Raw genomic sequence first — 15899 nt, forward strand, 5'->3', positions numbered from 1 at the left:
TGTATGGTTAGGTTAGGGTAGGTTAGGTTAGGTTAGGTTATTTTTTGTTAGGTTAGGTTAGGTTACGTTAGGTTAGGTTAGGTTAGGTTAGGTTTCTATAATCATTTAGACTCCTTCATTTCTTCCCTCTATGTCATCTACACCTAACCTAACCTAACCTAACCCATCAGAGGAGGAGGACGCCATCGTCAGCACCACACATCCCGAGACCATACCTGTGATTACTGACCCTGTGGTGGACCCTGAGTTTGGAACAGGTGTGTGGGTTGAAAATTAATGATGTGATGGTTGTACTAATGAATTATTAGATATTTAGTGTATTTTTTGTTTTATTTTTATTTTTGGTAGGCGAAATAGATGACAAATTAATTATATTGATATTAAAATTAATTTTTAGGAGTGTTAAAAGTAGTATCAAAGTTGTATTTGGCCCTAGTCAGACCTCATCTGGACTATGCTATGTAGTTCTGGTCTCTATATTACAGGAAAGATATAGGTCTATCAGAATCAGTACAAAGGAGAATGACTGAAAGGATACAGGAGGATGATGGGTATTCCTTATAAAATGAGACAGAAGCTATCAAATTTACATTCCTTAGAGAGATGTAGGTTAAGAGCAAACCTGATACAAGTCTTTAAGTGGTATAGGAGGTTGTAACAAGGGTGATGTAAGCAAAATTGTTAGGATCAGTGATCAGGTTAGAACAAGAAATAATAGGCTCAAGCTTGAAAAATTTAGATTCAAGAAAGAGATAGGAAAGATTTAGTTCTCAAATAGAGTGGCAGATGGACTCAATAATCGAGTTGTTGGTGGTGAGTCATTAGGGACTTTTGAAAGATAAAATAAATTTATGGATGGGGATGACAAGTGGAAATAGGTATGTACGTTTCATGCAGGGGCTGCCATGTGTAGGCCTGATGGCTTCTTGCAGCTTCCCTTATTATATTCTTATGTTCTTATGTAATATGTGTGTGTGTGTGTGTGTGTGTGTGTGTGTGTGTGTGTGTGTGTATATATATATATATATATATATATATATATATATATATATATATATATATATATATATATATATATATATATATATATATATATATATATATATATATATATATATATATATATATATATATATATATATATATATATATACACACACACACACACACACACACACACACACACACACACACACACAAAATAAAGGTATGATGAGAAAGACAATTCTAGGGCTGAGAACAAGAAGGGCCAATGTCAAAAAATGGCCATTTGAAGATAAGACCATCACTAAACTAAAAATTTATATCTGTATCAGTGCTATAAGGGCCAATGTCATCCGTGGGTTCAGGGAGCTACAATAAGCGCTCTATTCTAGCCAAAGTCGAGTAATAAATGAAAATATTCATGCTAGAAAGGCCAATGTTGAGATTGGCCCTTGTTGCATTCATTTACTACAACCATAGAGGGCCACGTGAGAGGCCAATGTCAACTCCAGCCTTTCTTGCACCCAATGATGTTAATAATTTACATGTGTACATAACGTTATAAAATCCTTTGTGGTTTGATTATTGAAGAAAATAAGAAAAGTCAGCGGTTGCGAGGCAGTGAAGGTGAAAGCCGAAGAAGATTTTCAAGGCACTACTTTCTTAAAGAAGCAATACCTGAAAAGGAAGTATGTCAAAAGATGTTTTTATCTACTTTTGGTATTACGCTCAAGAGAGCTAGGATTGTTACAGAGAAGATGCGACAGTCTGGAAGTGGCATTGTAGCACCAGATGGAAGAGGAAAACATGGGAAACAGAAGAAAATATCTCCCAAATCACTAGAGATGATTAAGAAGCATATCAACCAGTTTCCGGCCTGGAAAAGTCATTATACTAGGGCAGACTCAGAAAGAAAATATTTGAATCCAGATCTCACAATAGCTCAGATGTATCGATTGTACCAAAAATACTGCCATGAAAACAACTCACCACCAGAAAAAGAATCAATGTACAGAAAAATCTTCAATGAAGAGTTCAATCTGTCCTTCCATCACCCATCCCAGGACACTTGTGAAAAATGTGATACTTTTAAGGCATCTCTAATGACTGCTAGTGAGGATGATAAAAACCGCATTGAAGAAGAGAAAGCAAAACACCATGAACTAGCAGAGATGGCTTACAATGAAAAAAGAGCTGATAAAGAGCTTGCTCTTAAAAACAAAGGAATTGTTACTGCATCCTTTGACCTCCAGAAAGTATTGCCTTGCCCAATGTTGCAGACAGGAATAGTTTACTACAAGAGACAACTTGCTGTATATAACTTAACCATTTTTGAAACAAGTGTGGATGGAAATAAAGCACACTGCATGATATGGGATGAAACTATTGCTAAAAGAGGTGGCCAAGAAATAGGTTCATGTGTAATGAAATGGTTGAATGGCCTCCAGAAGACATTAAGGACATTCGACTATACAGTGACTCGTGTGGTGGCCAAAATAGGAACCATTTATTTGCAGCCATGCTTATGCATGTTTCCAGGAGTAAGGGGATAAAAATAACACATTCTTTCTTAGAACCTGGCCATACACACATGGAAGCAGACACAGTACATGCTTTGATAGAAAAATATAGAAAAACAGCTACAAACATTGAGGTGCCACGGGACTGGAGCACAACAATAAGAGCAATCCATAGAAAAATAAGTTACAAGTGACTGAAATGCAAACAGCAGATTTCATTAATTTTAAAAGTTTGTATATGTCTGCTGGCCCCCTGGTGAACCGCCACAAAGATAAAAATGGGCAACAAGTAAATTGGATGAAAATTAAGAAGATGGAATACAATCAAAATGAAATTGGCCAGATTATGTGCTGGACATCCTTTTTCCAAAATGCTGCACTGCAGCATTTTGATTTAAAAAGAAAGGAAAAAAAAAGACCACCCATTTGGATTCTCCCACAGCTTGAAGAGGGACCAAGGAAAATTCCACCCAAAAAGTTGAAGGACTTGATGGATCTCCTTCCACTTATTTCTGCAGGAAGCAGACATTTTTACAGAAGCCTGCAGGCAGCAGAAGATGCTTCAGATGATGTTTATTTAGATGAAGAACCCATTGTGTGAGTGTTATGACTGATGTCATAATGACTATGGATCATTACTTTTCTATTGAACTCTACATGTTAAAAAAATATAATTTTTTATTTATTTTGGTTAATCTACTTGTGTTTGTTAATGAATCAATCTTGGTTTTTTTTTCAATTTCTTTAGCCATTGATTGAGGATGTTACTCAGTATGTCAAAAATGTATCAATTTTTGTTTAGTGATTGATTATTCTACTTGAGTTTGTAAATTAATCAATCTTGTTTTTTTTTCACTTTTCTTTAGCCATTGATTTAGGATGTTTTCTTTCATTCCAAGCAAGAATATTACAGATATTGTAAGAATAGCTACTAGAATGATATAGCTTAACTTCAAAATGTTTAAAAAACTTTTCTCCATACATGCAATTTTTTTTTTTTTTTTTGCACAATTTGCAGGAATTAAAATTTTCAGTTTGGTCTAATATTTTTTTTTTCTTCAAAGTGAAAACAATAATGCAATGCCTTGGACAGGAAATAGCAGGTTAAAAGGCAAGTAATCACGAAAAAAAAAAGCTTTCGTTTGCTGTACTTGCCTGATTTTTAATAAAGGAAGCAATTTTTCAAATTCGTTTTTCTCAAAACATGGTTTTATGACATTGGCCCTTCTTGTTCTCAGCCCTAGAATTATCACCCTGATTAGACCAAAGCTAGAATATGCTTTGTCAGTGTAATCTCCCCACAAGAAGAAACATGTGAAAAAACTAGAAAGGTACAAAGGATGGTAATGAAAATGCTTCCAGAACTGGAAGAATTGACATATGAAGACAAGTTAAAGGAAATAAATCTGCTGACATTGGAACAAAGAAGAGAAAGGGGAGACTTAATACTAATTTACAAACTGTGGAAGAGAGTGGAAGAAATAGATAATGAAAAACTGCTGCTAAGATAAGTAGGAAATACCAGTTACACATCAGGACACAGCAAAAAACTAAGAAAAGGAAGATGCTTGAGTACCATTAAGAAATATAGTTTCCCACTGAGAAATAAAGAAGTTTGGAACAAGCTCAGTGTTGATGAAGTATCAGCAACGAGTGTGCACAACTTTAAGGAAAAACTGAACACGTGTAGATATGAAGATGGGACCACATGAGTGTAGCTCAGGCCCTATAAATTACAACTAGGTAAATTAGGTAAACACACAAACATACACACACACACACACACACACACACACACACACACACACACACACACACACACACACACACACACACACACACACACACACACACACACACACACATCGTGTAGTGTAGTGGTTAGAATGCTTGGCTCACAACCAAGAAGGTCCAGGTTTGAATCCCAGGCACAGCGAGGCAAATGGGCAAGCCTCCTAATGTGTAGCCCCTGTTCACCTAGCAGCAAGTAGGTATGAGATGTAACCAGAGGGGTTGTGATCTCGCTGTTCTAGTGTGTGATGTGTAAGTGGTATCAGTCCTACCCAAAGATCAGTCACTATGAGCTCTGAGCTCATTCTGTAGAGTAATGGCTAGCTGGATGACCAGCAGACAACCGTAGGTGAATCACATACAGGGGGGCCCTTGAGTTATGATAGAGTTCTGCTCCTACACTATGTCATAAACAGATTTTTGAAGTAGGTCAGAACCAGCCTAAGTAAGAACCTACAGTTTGTCTCTTACTTATGCTAATGTTATAGTACTATAAAATCATATGCTAAAACATTAAAACATAACTACTGTACTACCTGAAAAAAAAAAAAATGCAAAGGGGAATGAACTGGAACAAGCACTGCCTGTATTGTAACATGAAACAGCAGTTTGAGATTGTCATAAACAGAGTACTCCCTGTATAAATAAATAAATAAATAAATAAATATATATATAAAATATATATATATATATATATATATATATATATATATATATATATATATATATATATATATATATATATATATATATATATATATATATATATATATATATATATATATATATAGTCAGGTTACTGCTAACGTGCAACATTCTGATGCAAATGACCATAATATCAGGGGTCAGTTTGCTTCCAGGTCATACTCTAATGCAGGGAACTTAAAGCCTAACACTGAGATGGGCTACATCAAGCCACAGAGGAGTCTGTAACGTGGAGTAAGGTAACACAGACGTTGAGGGAGCAAGTGCAGTGCTGCTGCTTCTGCCATCACCACTTACAATGATGTGAATTTAGGGAGAAGGGCAGGCTGCAGCTGCCATTGCAGCCACTACCACCGCCATCCACAGTGATATCAACAGTGAGCATTCATCAACTGTTTGTGTAAGCAGTGGCTCAGTGTGTTTTTTTAATTAATGATTGTTACTGTAATGTTACAGTTTTTATTCATTATGCTTGTGATGTTTATGCACTCCTTGATTTGCATTACCTTCAGTTATAAAAAATCTGAATGTTACATGTTGTCTGGAAATATTCTATTTCAATTTCTGAGGGGCCTCTCTCAGCCAGGTTGGAACCATAGTGATTTTCTGCCCTTGCTTTCATTAAACAAGCTGCAAAGAAGTCTGTAATGCAAGGCAGGTTAACAATAACATGGGGGAAGGTATGGATGCCTCTGTCACTCAGTGATAATACCGAGTATGCTGCCACCACTGCTGCTGCCCCCACCACCCACTGTGATAGTACTGAATGAGTCACCACCGCTGCCATCACCCCTGCTACCCATAGTGATAGTACTGGGTGTGCTGATGCCACCATTACCACTGCTGCTGCTGCTATCCAGTGGTAGTACTGAGTGTGCCACCACCACTGCCACCACCCAATGATAGTACTGAGTGTGCCACTGCTGCTGTCACCACCCAATGATAGTACTGACTGTGCCACCACCCAATGATAGTACTGACTGTGCCACCACCCAATGATAGTACTGAGAGTGCCACCGCTGTTGCCACCACTCAGTGGTAGTACTGAGTGTGCTACTGCCACTGCCACCACCCTGGCCACCCACAGTGATAGTACTGAGCATGCTGCCACCAACCCCACCACCTGCAGTGATAGTAATGAGCATACCACCACCAGCCCCACCACATGCAGTGATAGTACTGAGCGTGCCACTACTAGCCCCACCACGCTGCGATAGTAATGAGCGTGCCACCGCCGGTCCTGCCACATGCAGTGATAGTACTGAGTGTGCCAATGTCACTGCTGCCACCCCTGCCACAGTGTTACTATACAGTCAGGTTGCTGCTAATGTGCAATATTCTAACATGAATTGCATCTAACATGGAGGGGGTCTTGCTTCCAAGTCATACTCTAATGGAGGGAACTTAAAGCCTAAAGTGGGGATGGGGTGAATCAAGCTGCAGAGAAACATGTAATGTAGAGCAGGGTAACACTAATGTCGGGTAAACGAATATGCCGCTGCTGCCACCATCACCAGCTCTGCCACCCAAAATAATGCTAGTTTAGTGAGAAGAATATCAGGCTGCAGCCACAGCTGCAGCTGCTCTGCTGCCACTGCCATCGCTCACTGCTGGTGCTGTTGCCATAATACTCATCACTGGGAGTTTAATGACAAGGGCAAGCTGCAGCCACCATACAGTGATGCAAGTTTGGTTAGGAAATGGACATGCTGTAGCTGCCACTGCCACTGCTGTCTCTGCTGCTGCTACACCGACTAGATACTGTGATACGAGTTTAATGAAGAGAAGGGCAGGCTGCTGCTGCTGCTGCTGCTGCTGCTGCCACTGTCACCACAATCTAGTGATATCAACAAAGTGTATGTAAACACTGATGGTGTCATTTTTTATGATTGTTACTGTACTGCATTGGTTTTATTCATCACCCTTTTGATTTTTTATGAACTCATATGTATTTACCATCTTCATTTGTATGCAACAAAAATGTTTTATCTTAATTTTTTGAGTGGCCTGTCTTAACCAGGTCAGAACTATAGCTAGTTTTTGCCATTATAACTGCTAACTGTTAGCAGAGCTGAACCCCCACATTATATATATATATATATATATATATATATATATATATATATATATATATATATATATATATATATATATATATATATATATATATATATATATATATATATATATATATATATATATATATATATATATATATATATATATAACAAAAAGTACAGATGAAAAGTACGCAGAAAAATATAGATACATATGAGTTGTGTATCCATCATCCCTGTGTTGGAGTGTGATCAATGTTTGTTTATATGGGGGGAAATTATCTTCTGGGATCCATGGTGGTACACTGCCAGGCAATGTACCACCATGGATCCACTGTTTTTTTTTTTTGGGGGGGGGATTAATTGTTTTTTGTGTTTTATTTACTTATCTTTATTCTTCATATTTATATGTAAATCACTTTAAATAAGCAATTAAAAAATAATCCAGAGTGAAACAAAAGTTTGAGGTGTTTTTTTCATGTGATGGCCACTAGCCCCCCCCAAAAAAAAGTCCACTGAGGTGCTGATCATCAAGAATTTCAAGATAAGTGTGTTGAAACCTCTCTTCTGAAAGAGTTCAAGTCATAGAAAGAAGGAAATACAGAAGCGGGAAGCGAGTTCCAGTTTACCAGAGAGAGCAATGAATGAGAGAGACTTAAGACGGTTAGAGGAGAGGAGCTGATGAGACAAAAAGCTTTTGATTCCACACTGTCTAAAAGAGCAGTATGAGTGAAACCCCCCCATACATATGAAGCATGTTCCATACATGGAGGAATAAAGCCCTTGTACAAAGCTAGCAGCTGGGGGATGAGAAAAACTGGTGGAGAACACTCAGAACACCTAACTTCATAGAAACTGTTTTAGCTAGAGATGAGATGTAGAGTTTCTAGTTCAGATTATAACTGAAGGGCAGACTGAGGATGTTCAGTAGAAGAGGGGGATGGTTGAGTGTCACTGAAGAAGAGGGGATAGTTGCCTGGAAGGTTGTGTCGAGTTGATAGATGGAAGAATTAAGTCTTTGGTGCATTGAACAATGCTAGGTTTGCTCGGTCACAATCAGAAATTTTAGAGAGTTGAGAAGTCAGGCATTCTGTGGCTTCCTTGTGAGAATTGTTTACTTCCTGAAGGGTTCGATGTCTACAAAAAAGACATGGAAAAGTGCAAGGTGGTATCATCAGTGTAGGAATGGATAGGACAAGAAGTTTGGTTTAGAAGATCATTAACAAAAAATAAGAAGAGAGTGAGTGACAGGACAGAACCCTGAGAAACACCACTGTTAATAGATTTAGAACAACAGTGACTGTCTACCACAGCAGCAATAGAATGATCAGAAAGGAAACTTGAGATGAAGTTACAGAGAGAAGGATAGAAGCCATAGGAGGATAGTTTGGAAATCAAAGCTTTATGCCAGACTCTATTAAAAGCTTTTGATATGCACAAGCCAACAGCAGCAAGTTTCACCAATATCCCTAAAATAGGATGACCAAGACTCAGTAGGGAACTCCATAAGATCACCAGTAGAGTGGCCTAGACAGAACCCATACTGGCAATCAGATAGAAGGTTGTGAAATAATAGATGTTTATGAATCTTCCTGTTGAGAATAGATTCAAAACTTTGGAGAGGTAGGAAATTACAGCAATAGGATGATAATTTGAAGGATTAGAATGGTCACCCTTTTTAGGAACAGGCTGAATTTTGGCAAACTTCCAGCAAGAAGGAAAGGTAGATATTGATAGACAAATTTGGAAGAGTTTGATTAGGCAAGGTGCAAGCACAGAGGCACAGTTTCAGAAAACAATGGGAGGGACTCCATCAGGTTTGTAAGCTCTCTGAGGGTTAAGGCTAGCCAGGGCATGGAAAACATCACTGCAAAGGATTTTCATAGGTAGCGTGAAGTAATCGGAGGATGGAGGAGACGGAGGAACAAACCCTGAATTATCCAAGGTAGAGTTTTTAGCAAAGGTTTGAGTGAAGAGTTCAGCTTTAGAAATAGATGAGATGGCAGTAGTGCCATGTTGGGTCCGAAACATAATGATACGTTGGTGGGTTTATTCGGGGTTCAATTGAGTTACTCAGATGTTCGGGGTTTTGGGGTTTCACACTGTGTATTTTTAATATGTGTCGAAGCCAATGAAATAAATAGCAGGTGTGGTACACTTTAGTTCTGCTCCAGCTGTCTTAGGACTCACACGTTTTATTCCCTGTCCTACTCGCCTAATACACATTGCTAGCAAGGATGGCTCAGAGTTTAACAGGTTATGGGCCCAGGAACAGACTGTATTTTGACGGTGATGAGCGCAAGTACGAGTTATGGGAAGTGAAGTTTTTGGGCTACATGCGGCTACAGAAATTGCATAATGTGATTGATCCTCCTGCATCAAGTACGACTGCTGCAGACGTTACCAAAAATGCCGAGGCATTTGCGGAGTTGATTCAGTTCCTGGATGACCGTAGTCTATCCCTTGTGATGCGTGATGCGAAGGACGATGGACGTGAGGCACTGAGGATTTTACGGGAACACTACTTATCGAAAGGTAAACCCAAGGTCATATCACTGTACACGGAGCTCACAACGTTGCTTAAGGGAGAAAACGAGAGTGTTACAGACTATGTGATTCGAGCCGAGACGGCGGCAACTGCACTTAAAACGTCTGGTGAAACTATTAGTGACAGCTTGTTGGTGGCAATGGTGCTTAAGGGTTTACCTACGGAATTCAAGCCATTTATGACTGTAATTACACAAAGAGAAAAGGCATTGACATTTGCTGAGTTCAAGGTGTCTCTCAGAAGTTTCGAGGAGACAGAGAAGTCGTGCGGCGACAAAAGTGACAGTGACAGAGTGATGAGGATAGAGTCTCGCAAATTCAGTGGTACATGTTTCAAGTGCGGTCTTCAGGGTCACAAATCGGTCGACTGCCGTGTCTCTAGACCGAACCAGACTTTAAGAAGATGGTGTGAGAACTGCAGGAATAACTCCCACGATACGAAGTTTTGTTGGAAGAGTTCGGGGGGTAACAGTGGTAAAGACTCTGCCAGGAACCTAAAAGATTATAGTGATGATTATGACAGTCAGAGCCACAGTTTTGTGTTTAAAGTGGGGCTTCGGAGATCAGAGACTGAATCATGTGTTGTGGTTAACAAGTTAATGGTGGACTGTGGTGCAACTACTCATATAATCAATGATGACTCCAAATTTGTGTGTTTTGACAAGCAATTTGATCCTGAGAGACATTTTATTGAACTAGCTGATGGTAGTAGAACAAATAATCTGGTTAAAAAGAAGGGTGATGCCTGTGTTACCCTTGTAGACTCTTGTGGTAATGTTCATACAACAATTCTGGAAAATGCTTTCTATGTACCTTCCTTCAAGCAAGATATTTTCTCGGTTCAAGCTGCCACTGAGAAGGGTGCATCAATCGAGTTTAAACCAAATTCTGCAGAGTTAACATCTACAAACGGTACAAAGTTTGACATAGTTAAGCATGGTAGACTGTATTTCTTAAACAATACTGTGTGTTCAAATAGGGCGTCCTATACATTGAGACAGTGGCATGAAATTCTCGGTCATTGTAATGTGAGTGATATTTTGAAACTTGAAGGTGTAGTGAACGGAATGAAAATTAGTGACAAAAAGGACTTTGATTGTGGCATTTGTGTTAAAGGGAAAATGACTCAGTTTAGAAACAGACAAGCTGATGAGCGTTCAAAAGCTAAACTAGATATGGTACACTGTGACCTAGCTGGTCCCATTGATCCTGTTGCCAAGGACGGTTTTAAGTATGCACTCAGTTTTGTTGATGATTACTCCGGTCTTATCATGATATACTTCCTCAAATATAAGTGTGACACCTTACAGGCAACTAAGCATTTCATAGCAGACATTTCTCCCTATGGCTCAGTGAAATGTCTCAGAAGTGATGAAGGTACGGAATTTACTTCTAATGCATTCGCAGATTTACTCGTGGAAAATAAAATCAAGCATGAAATGTCTTCTCCCTACTCACCTCACCAAAATGGTACCGCTGAAAGAGGCTGGCGTACTCTTTTTGAAATGGCCAGATGTTTACTAATAGAGTCTGGTCTGCCAAAGTTTCTGTGGACGTATGCCGTTATGGCCTCTGCTTACATTAGAAACAGATGTTATAACCTTAGGATTAAGAAGACTCCATTCGAGGCTTTTGCAGGTAAAAAGCCAAATATTAGTAATATGCACATTTTTGGTTCTGTATGTTATGCCTATGTACAACAGAAGAAAAAACTTGATGCCAGAAGTGAGGATGGAATTTTTGTAGGCTATGATAAGTCTAGTCCAGCATACCTTGTATATTTTCCAAAGACTGGTACAGTAAGGAAAGTTGGATGTGTCAAATTTACCAGGCCTAGCGTAGATGTAAGTTCAGATGTAGCATGGGGTAGTGAATGTGACTGGACTACAACACGTAGTACTGACACTGAAGCTAGCCCAGAAGTTGGTAACCAAACAGAGGACAGTGTGTGTTTAAGGCGGTCAGAAAGAGTAAAACGTAAACCCATATATTTTGGTGACTATTGTTGGTGATGAAATGGATGAGGCTTTGGATAGTATTGTGAATTGTACTGTTGACTATTGCTATAAACTAGCCAGTGTACCTTATACATATCAAGATGCTATTGCATCTCCTGATTCTGATAAATGGCGAGAAGCTATGGAATTGGAAATGAAAGCTCTAAAGGATAATGAGACTTTTGAGCTTACTACTTTGCCTGAAGGTAGAAAAGCTGTGGGAAGTAGGTGGGTATATGACCTGAAGTTTAACCCTAACAATGAGACAAGGTACAAGGCTCGTTTTGTTGCTAAGGGTTACTCTCAGGAGGCAGGTATAGATTATCACGAAACATTTTCCCCAACTACTAGGATCACATCTGTAAGAACTTTAATGCAGTTGGCTGTACAACATGACCTGGTTGTTCATCAAATGGATGTAAAAACTGCCTACTTAAATGCACCTATTGATTGTGAAATTTATGTTGAACAACCCAAGGGTTTCTGTGTGGAGGGTAATGGTGGCGAGAAGTTGGTGTACAAATTAAAGAAATCCTTGTATGGTCTCAAACAAAGTGGTAGAAATTGGAGTTCACTGTTGCACTCATATTTGGTTGACCTAAGTTTAACTCAGTCATTTGCTGACCCATGTCTTTATACCAGAATTACTGATGATGAGGTAACCAATGTATTAGTTTGGGTTGATGACATAATAATTGTGGCCAGCAGTGATGCAAAATTGAAGAACATGAAGGAAAGTCTGGGTGATAAATTTAGGATGAAAGATCTAGGCAAAATTTCCTGGTATCTAGGTATACAGTTTGTGTGTGATGATAATGTAATTAAAATGAATCAAACTAAATATGTGGAAAAGATCCTTGAGAAATTTGGTATGCAACATTGTAAACCTGCCTATACTCCTTGTAACATGGATGTGAACAAAGTATGTATTAGTTCTAGTGAATCAAAACTGGCTGATATCAATATGTATAGAGGATTAGTTGGAAGTCTGATCTATGTAATGACATGTACTAGACCTGATTTGTGCTTTATTGTAACTAAATTGTCTCAGAATATGACTAATCCAACTACTTCTCATCTCACTATGGCCAAGCATGTATTAAGATATTTGAAAGGTACCATTGATCAATGTTTGACTTTTAAAAAGTCAGATGAGTCACTGAATTTGATTGGGTATTGTGATGCTGACTGGGCTAATGCACAAGATCGCAGAAGTATTACCGGGTATAGCTTCCAACTTTCCAGTGGGGGTCCATTAATCTCTTGGAAGACTAGAAAACAGAGAACAGTTGCTCTGTCTACTTGTGAAGCTGAGTATATGGCCTTGTCTGCCGCTACTCAAGAGGCAAAGTTTTTATTGCAATTACTGGAAGATATGACAGGAAGTACTTCGATAAACAGCTGTACTATACACTGTGATAACCAAGGTGCCATAAAATTAGTTGAAAACCCTGTCCAGCATCAGAGATCAAAGCACATAGATATTAGATACCATTTTATTAGGATAGAGGTTCAGAGAGGTGTAGTGCAACTTAACTATGTACCATCTGATCAAAATATTGCTGATATGTTCACTAAACCTGTACCTAAAGTAAAGCTTTGTGATTTCAGTAAAGTTATTATGGGTGTGTAGATAGTTAAAACAGGAGTGTGTATTGATTTAATGTGTGTTGTATTGTATATACCCATCATTAGTTTCAGTGGGGGTGTTGGGTCGGAAACATAATGATACGTTGGTGGGTTTATTCGGGGTTCAATTGAGTTACTCAGATGTTCGGGGTTTTGGGGTTTCACACTGTGTATTTTTAATCTGTGTCGAAGCCAATGAAATAAATAGCAGGTGTGGTACACTTTAGTTCTGCTCCAGCTGTCTTAGGACTCACACGTTTTATTCCCTGTCCTACTCGCCTAATACACATTGCTAGCAAGGATGGCTCAGAGTTTAACATGCCATGAAGAAGCAAAGTTATTGGAGATGTTTTTGGCTAGGTGCAAGAAATTACAAGGGGAGTTAGATCTTGAAAGATTTTGACACTCTTTTAATGAAGAACACACACTTGTTTAGGTCATGCTGATACAGGTTAGGAATTTAATGGGACAGACTTGACTACTTTTACAATTTTAATGTGTATGTATATATATAGACCTTAATTATCAATATAATATACAACTAAATCTTGATTAGTAAAATATATTTTCTAAAACCCCCTGAAATAACCACTTAAACTTTTTTGGGGGGATTTAAGAGTTTTTTTTCAGGGGGGGGGCATTAATGCTAAGCCTGGAGGCAGGAGGGTGACAGTGGAGTTTTTAAGCTGGTAAATGGCTTTCTGGGTCAACACAAGATCAGCTGCCATATATATTACTAACACTCCCTGCTGCAGCTATGCCAATGAATGTGCTTTTTCTTTCATTTTCAGCTCCTGGTGACCTATGGTAAAGCACAGCAACAAAACTGTAAGCATCCAAAATTAGTCAATGATGGGTCGCGTGAAGCCTGATGGAGTCGTCAGTTATGGATGCTGCTTCCGTGGCAGCTGGACCAGCACTGGTGTTGGATGTGTATGAACAGCTACACAAGCGTCTCAGCTGCTGTGAGATGTATGATGACTGTGTTCTAGCACATGATGGATATGCAACTCAAATATATCCACATTTTTTCCATATGTGCTTTTCACCTGCATTTTTGCTGTATAGATTTCTTTTGTGGTGACTACAGTCAGCTCGCCACTAATGTGCAGTATTCTGATGCAAATCACGTATAGTGCCTGGGATCAGCTTGCTTGCGAGTCGTACCCTAACGGAATTTAAAGCCTACTGCATGGATGGTCCGCAACAAATTGTAAAAATGTCTGTAACACTGATATCGAGGTAGCAAGTGCAGTTCCAATCCCAACATCACTAGCACTATACACAGTGATGCAAGTTTGGTGAGAAGAATGAGCTGTAACTGCTGCAGCTGCCACCATTGATAGTGACATCAACAGTGAGCATTCATCAGCTGTTTGTGTAAACAGTGGCTCAGTGTGGTCTTTTAATGAATGTTTGTGTACTGTATAAGTCTTAATTCATTATTTAAAAAAATATTTTTACAACTCCTATGTTTGTATTACCTTCAGTTGTATCCATGAACAATCTGAATGCTATAAGTAGTTTGGAAATATTTAAATTCTTGAGGGTTGTCTCACACAGGCTGGAACCATAGTCTTTTTTTGCCATTGCTTTCATTAAAACTCTTAAGTAAATCACATCTAATCTAATCTAATGAACCTACCCCATGGTGTCAAAAGAGCATCCCTTCAGCTGCATCTTTATTATTTCCAGGAAAAAAAAGTGCAGAGATTAGGAGTATAAATGTCCTAAAACTGAACTTGGGACCTGACAGTCATCATGGTCTCAATGTCTAAGGTGTCATCCTTGTGTTCTCTCAGTGAGAGGTTCAATCCCTGGCTGGCTACAACTTGTCATGGCTAAAGACTTATCTCATCTTGAGATCAATTTCTCATTGTTTCCATAGAATGAATGTCCATGTGGGGAGCATGACACAAGTCACAAGGGTTGGTACCAAATCTGATGAGTAGGGCAGCTGCAAAGGGATAATCATGCATCTGAGAAGCCCATGCATTATAAGAGATAATATGTAAGAGAGGGTGCATCATCATCATCATCATCATCATCATCATGGAGCATCCATTTAGCCTTGCACCACATTTCAAGCCATATCTGCCAAAATTAATGTCCTCAGATGCCTCAAAACACTTGAGTAGAACTGGCAGTTGATGATCTTTTTTGGGGGATGAATTCATGATGAACTATCCTATGAATCTCAAAGACATTGAATAAAAATGCTCTTAGTGGTTTTCCAGACCTGAACCATGCCCTGCATGGAGATGCTGGACTCTTCTATTGTAAAGACTTGTTTGGGTTAGGGGGTTATACCTGTAAACCCAAATTTTGTTCCCAGAGATGTCCTTTGACATGAAGGTTGGGTCATTCATGGCTGGCTGACAGAATTCCTGACAGACTTTGGCCTGATGCTTCTTCTGTCCATTGTGGAGATGATTCTGCACAAACAGTAGATGCTTGACATGCTTAGAGAACAACACTTCCAGAATAAGTTTCAGGGGTGACAACAGTGCTGAATGTGCTGCTGTATTGCTGCTCAAATGGACTATTTTGAAAGAGATGGTGCCCAAATGCAAATTAAGTAAGTGCTGTAGGTAAAAGTAATTTTTTCATACCAACTGTTTATCTGTCAAAATATAGTGTAGACTATCTTTTATGCTCCAAGCACACAT

At 38.9% G+C, this 15899-nt stretch overlaps 1 protein-coding gene and 1 long non-coding RNA gene across 3 annotated transcripts in view; one reads left to right on the forward strand and one right to left on the reverse strand.

Moving 5' to 3' along the window:
- The first annotated feature begins 9294 nt into the window (after window positions 1-9294).
- On the forward strand, window positions 9295-14102 carry LOC135098678 (uncharacterized). Its single transcript, XM_064001075.1, has 6 exons — window positions 9295-10375; window positions 10721-10981; window positions 11132-11329; window positions 11808-12111; window positions 12244-12259; window positions 14022-14102. Exons 1-6 carry the CDS (start codon window positions 9295-9297, stop codon window positions 14100-14102), a joined length of 1941 nt encoding a protein of 646 aa, XP_063857145.1.
- A 797-nt stretch (window positions 14103-14899) lies between these two features.
- The window catches only part of LOC135098687 (uncharacterized), a 5895-nt gene continuing 4895 nt past the window's right edge, over window positions 14900-15899 (reverse strand). For both annotated transcript variants that reach the window (XR_010267276.1, XR_010267275.1), the window contains exon 5: window positions 14900-15899. This exon is cut by the window's right edge and continues 1357 nt beyond it. This is a non-coding gene — a long non-coding RNA (uncharacterized LOC135098687).

This window comes from Scylla paramamosain, unplaced genomic scaffold, assembly GCF_035594125.1.
Source record: "Scylla paramamosain isolate STU-SP2022 unplaced genomic scaffold, ASM3559412v1 Contig73, whole genome shotgun sequence".
NCBI classification, from domain to species: Eukaryota; Metazoa; Arthropoda; class Malacostraca; order Decapoda; family Portunidae; genus Scylla; species Scylla paramamosain.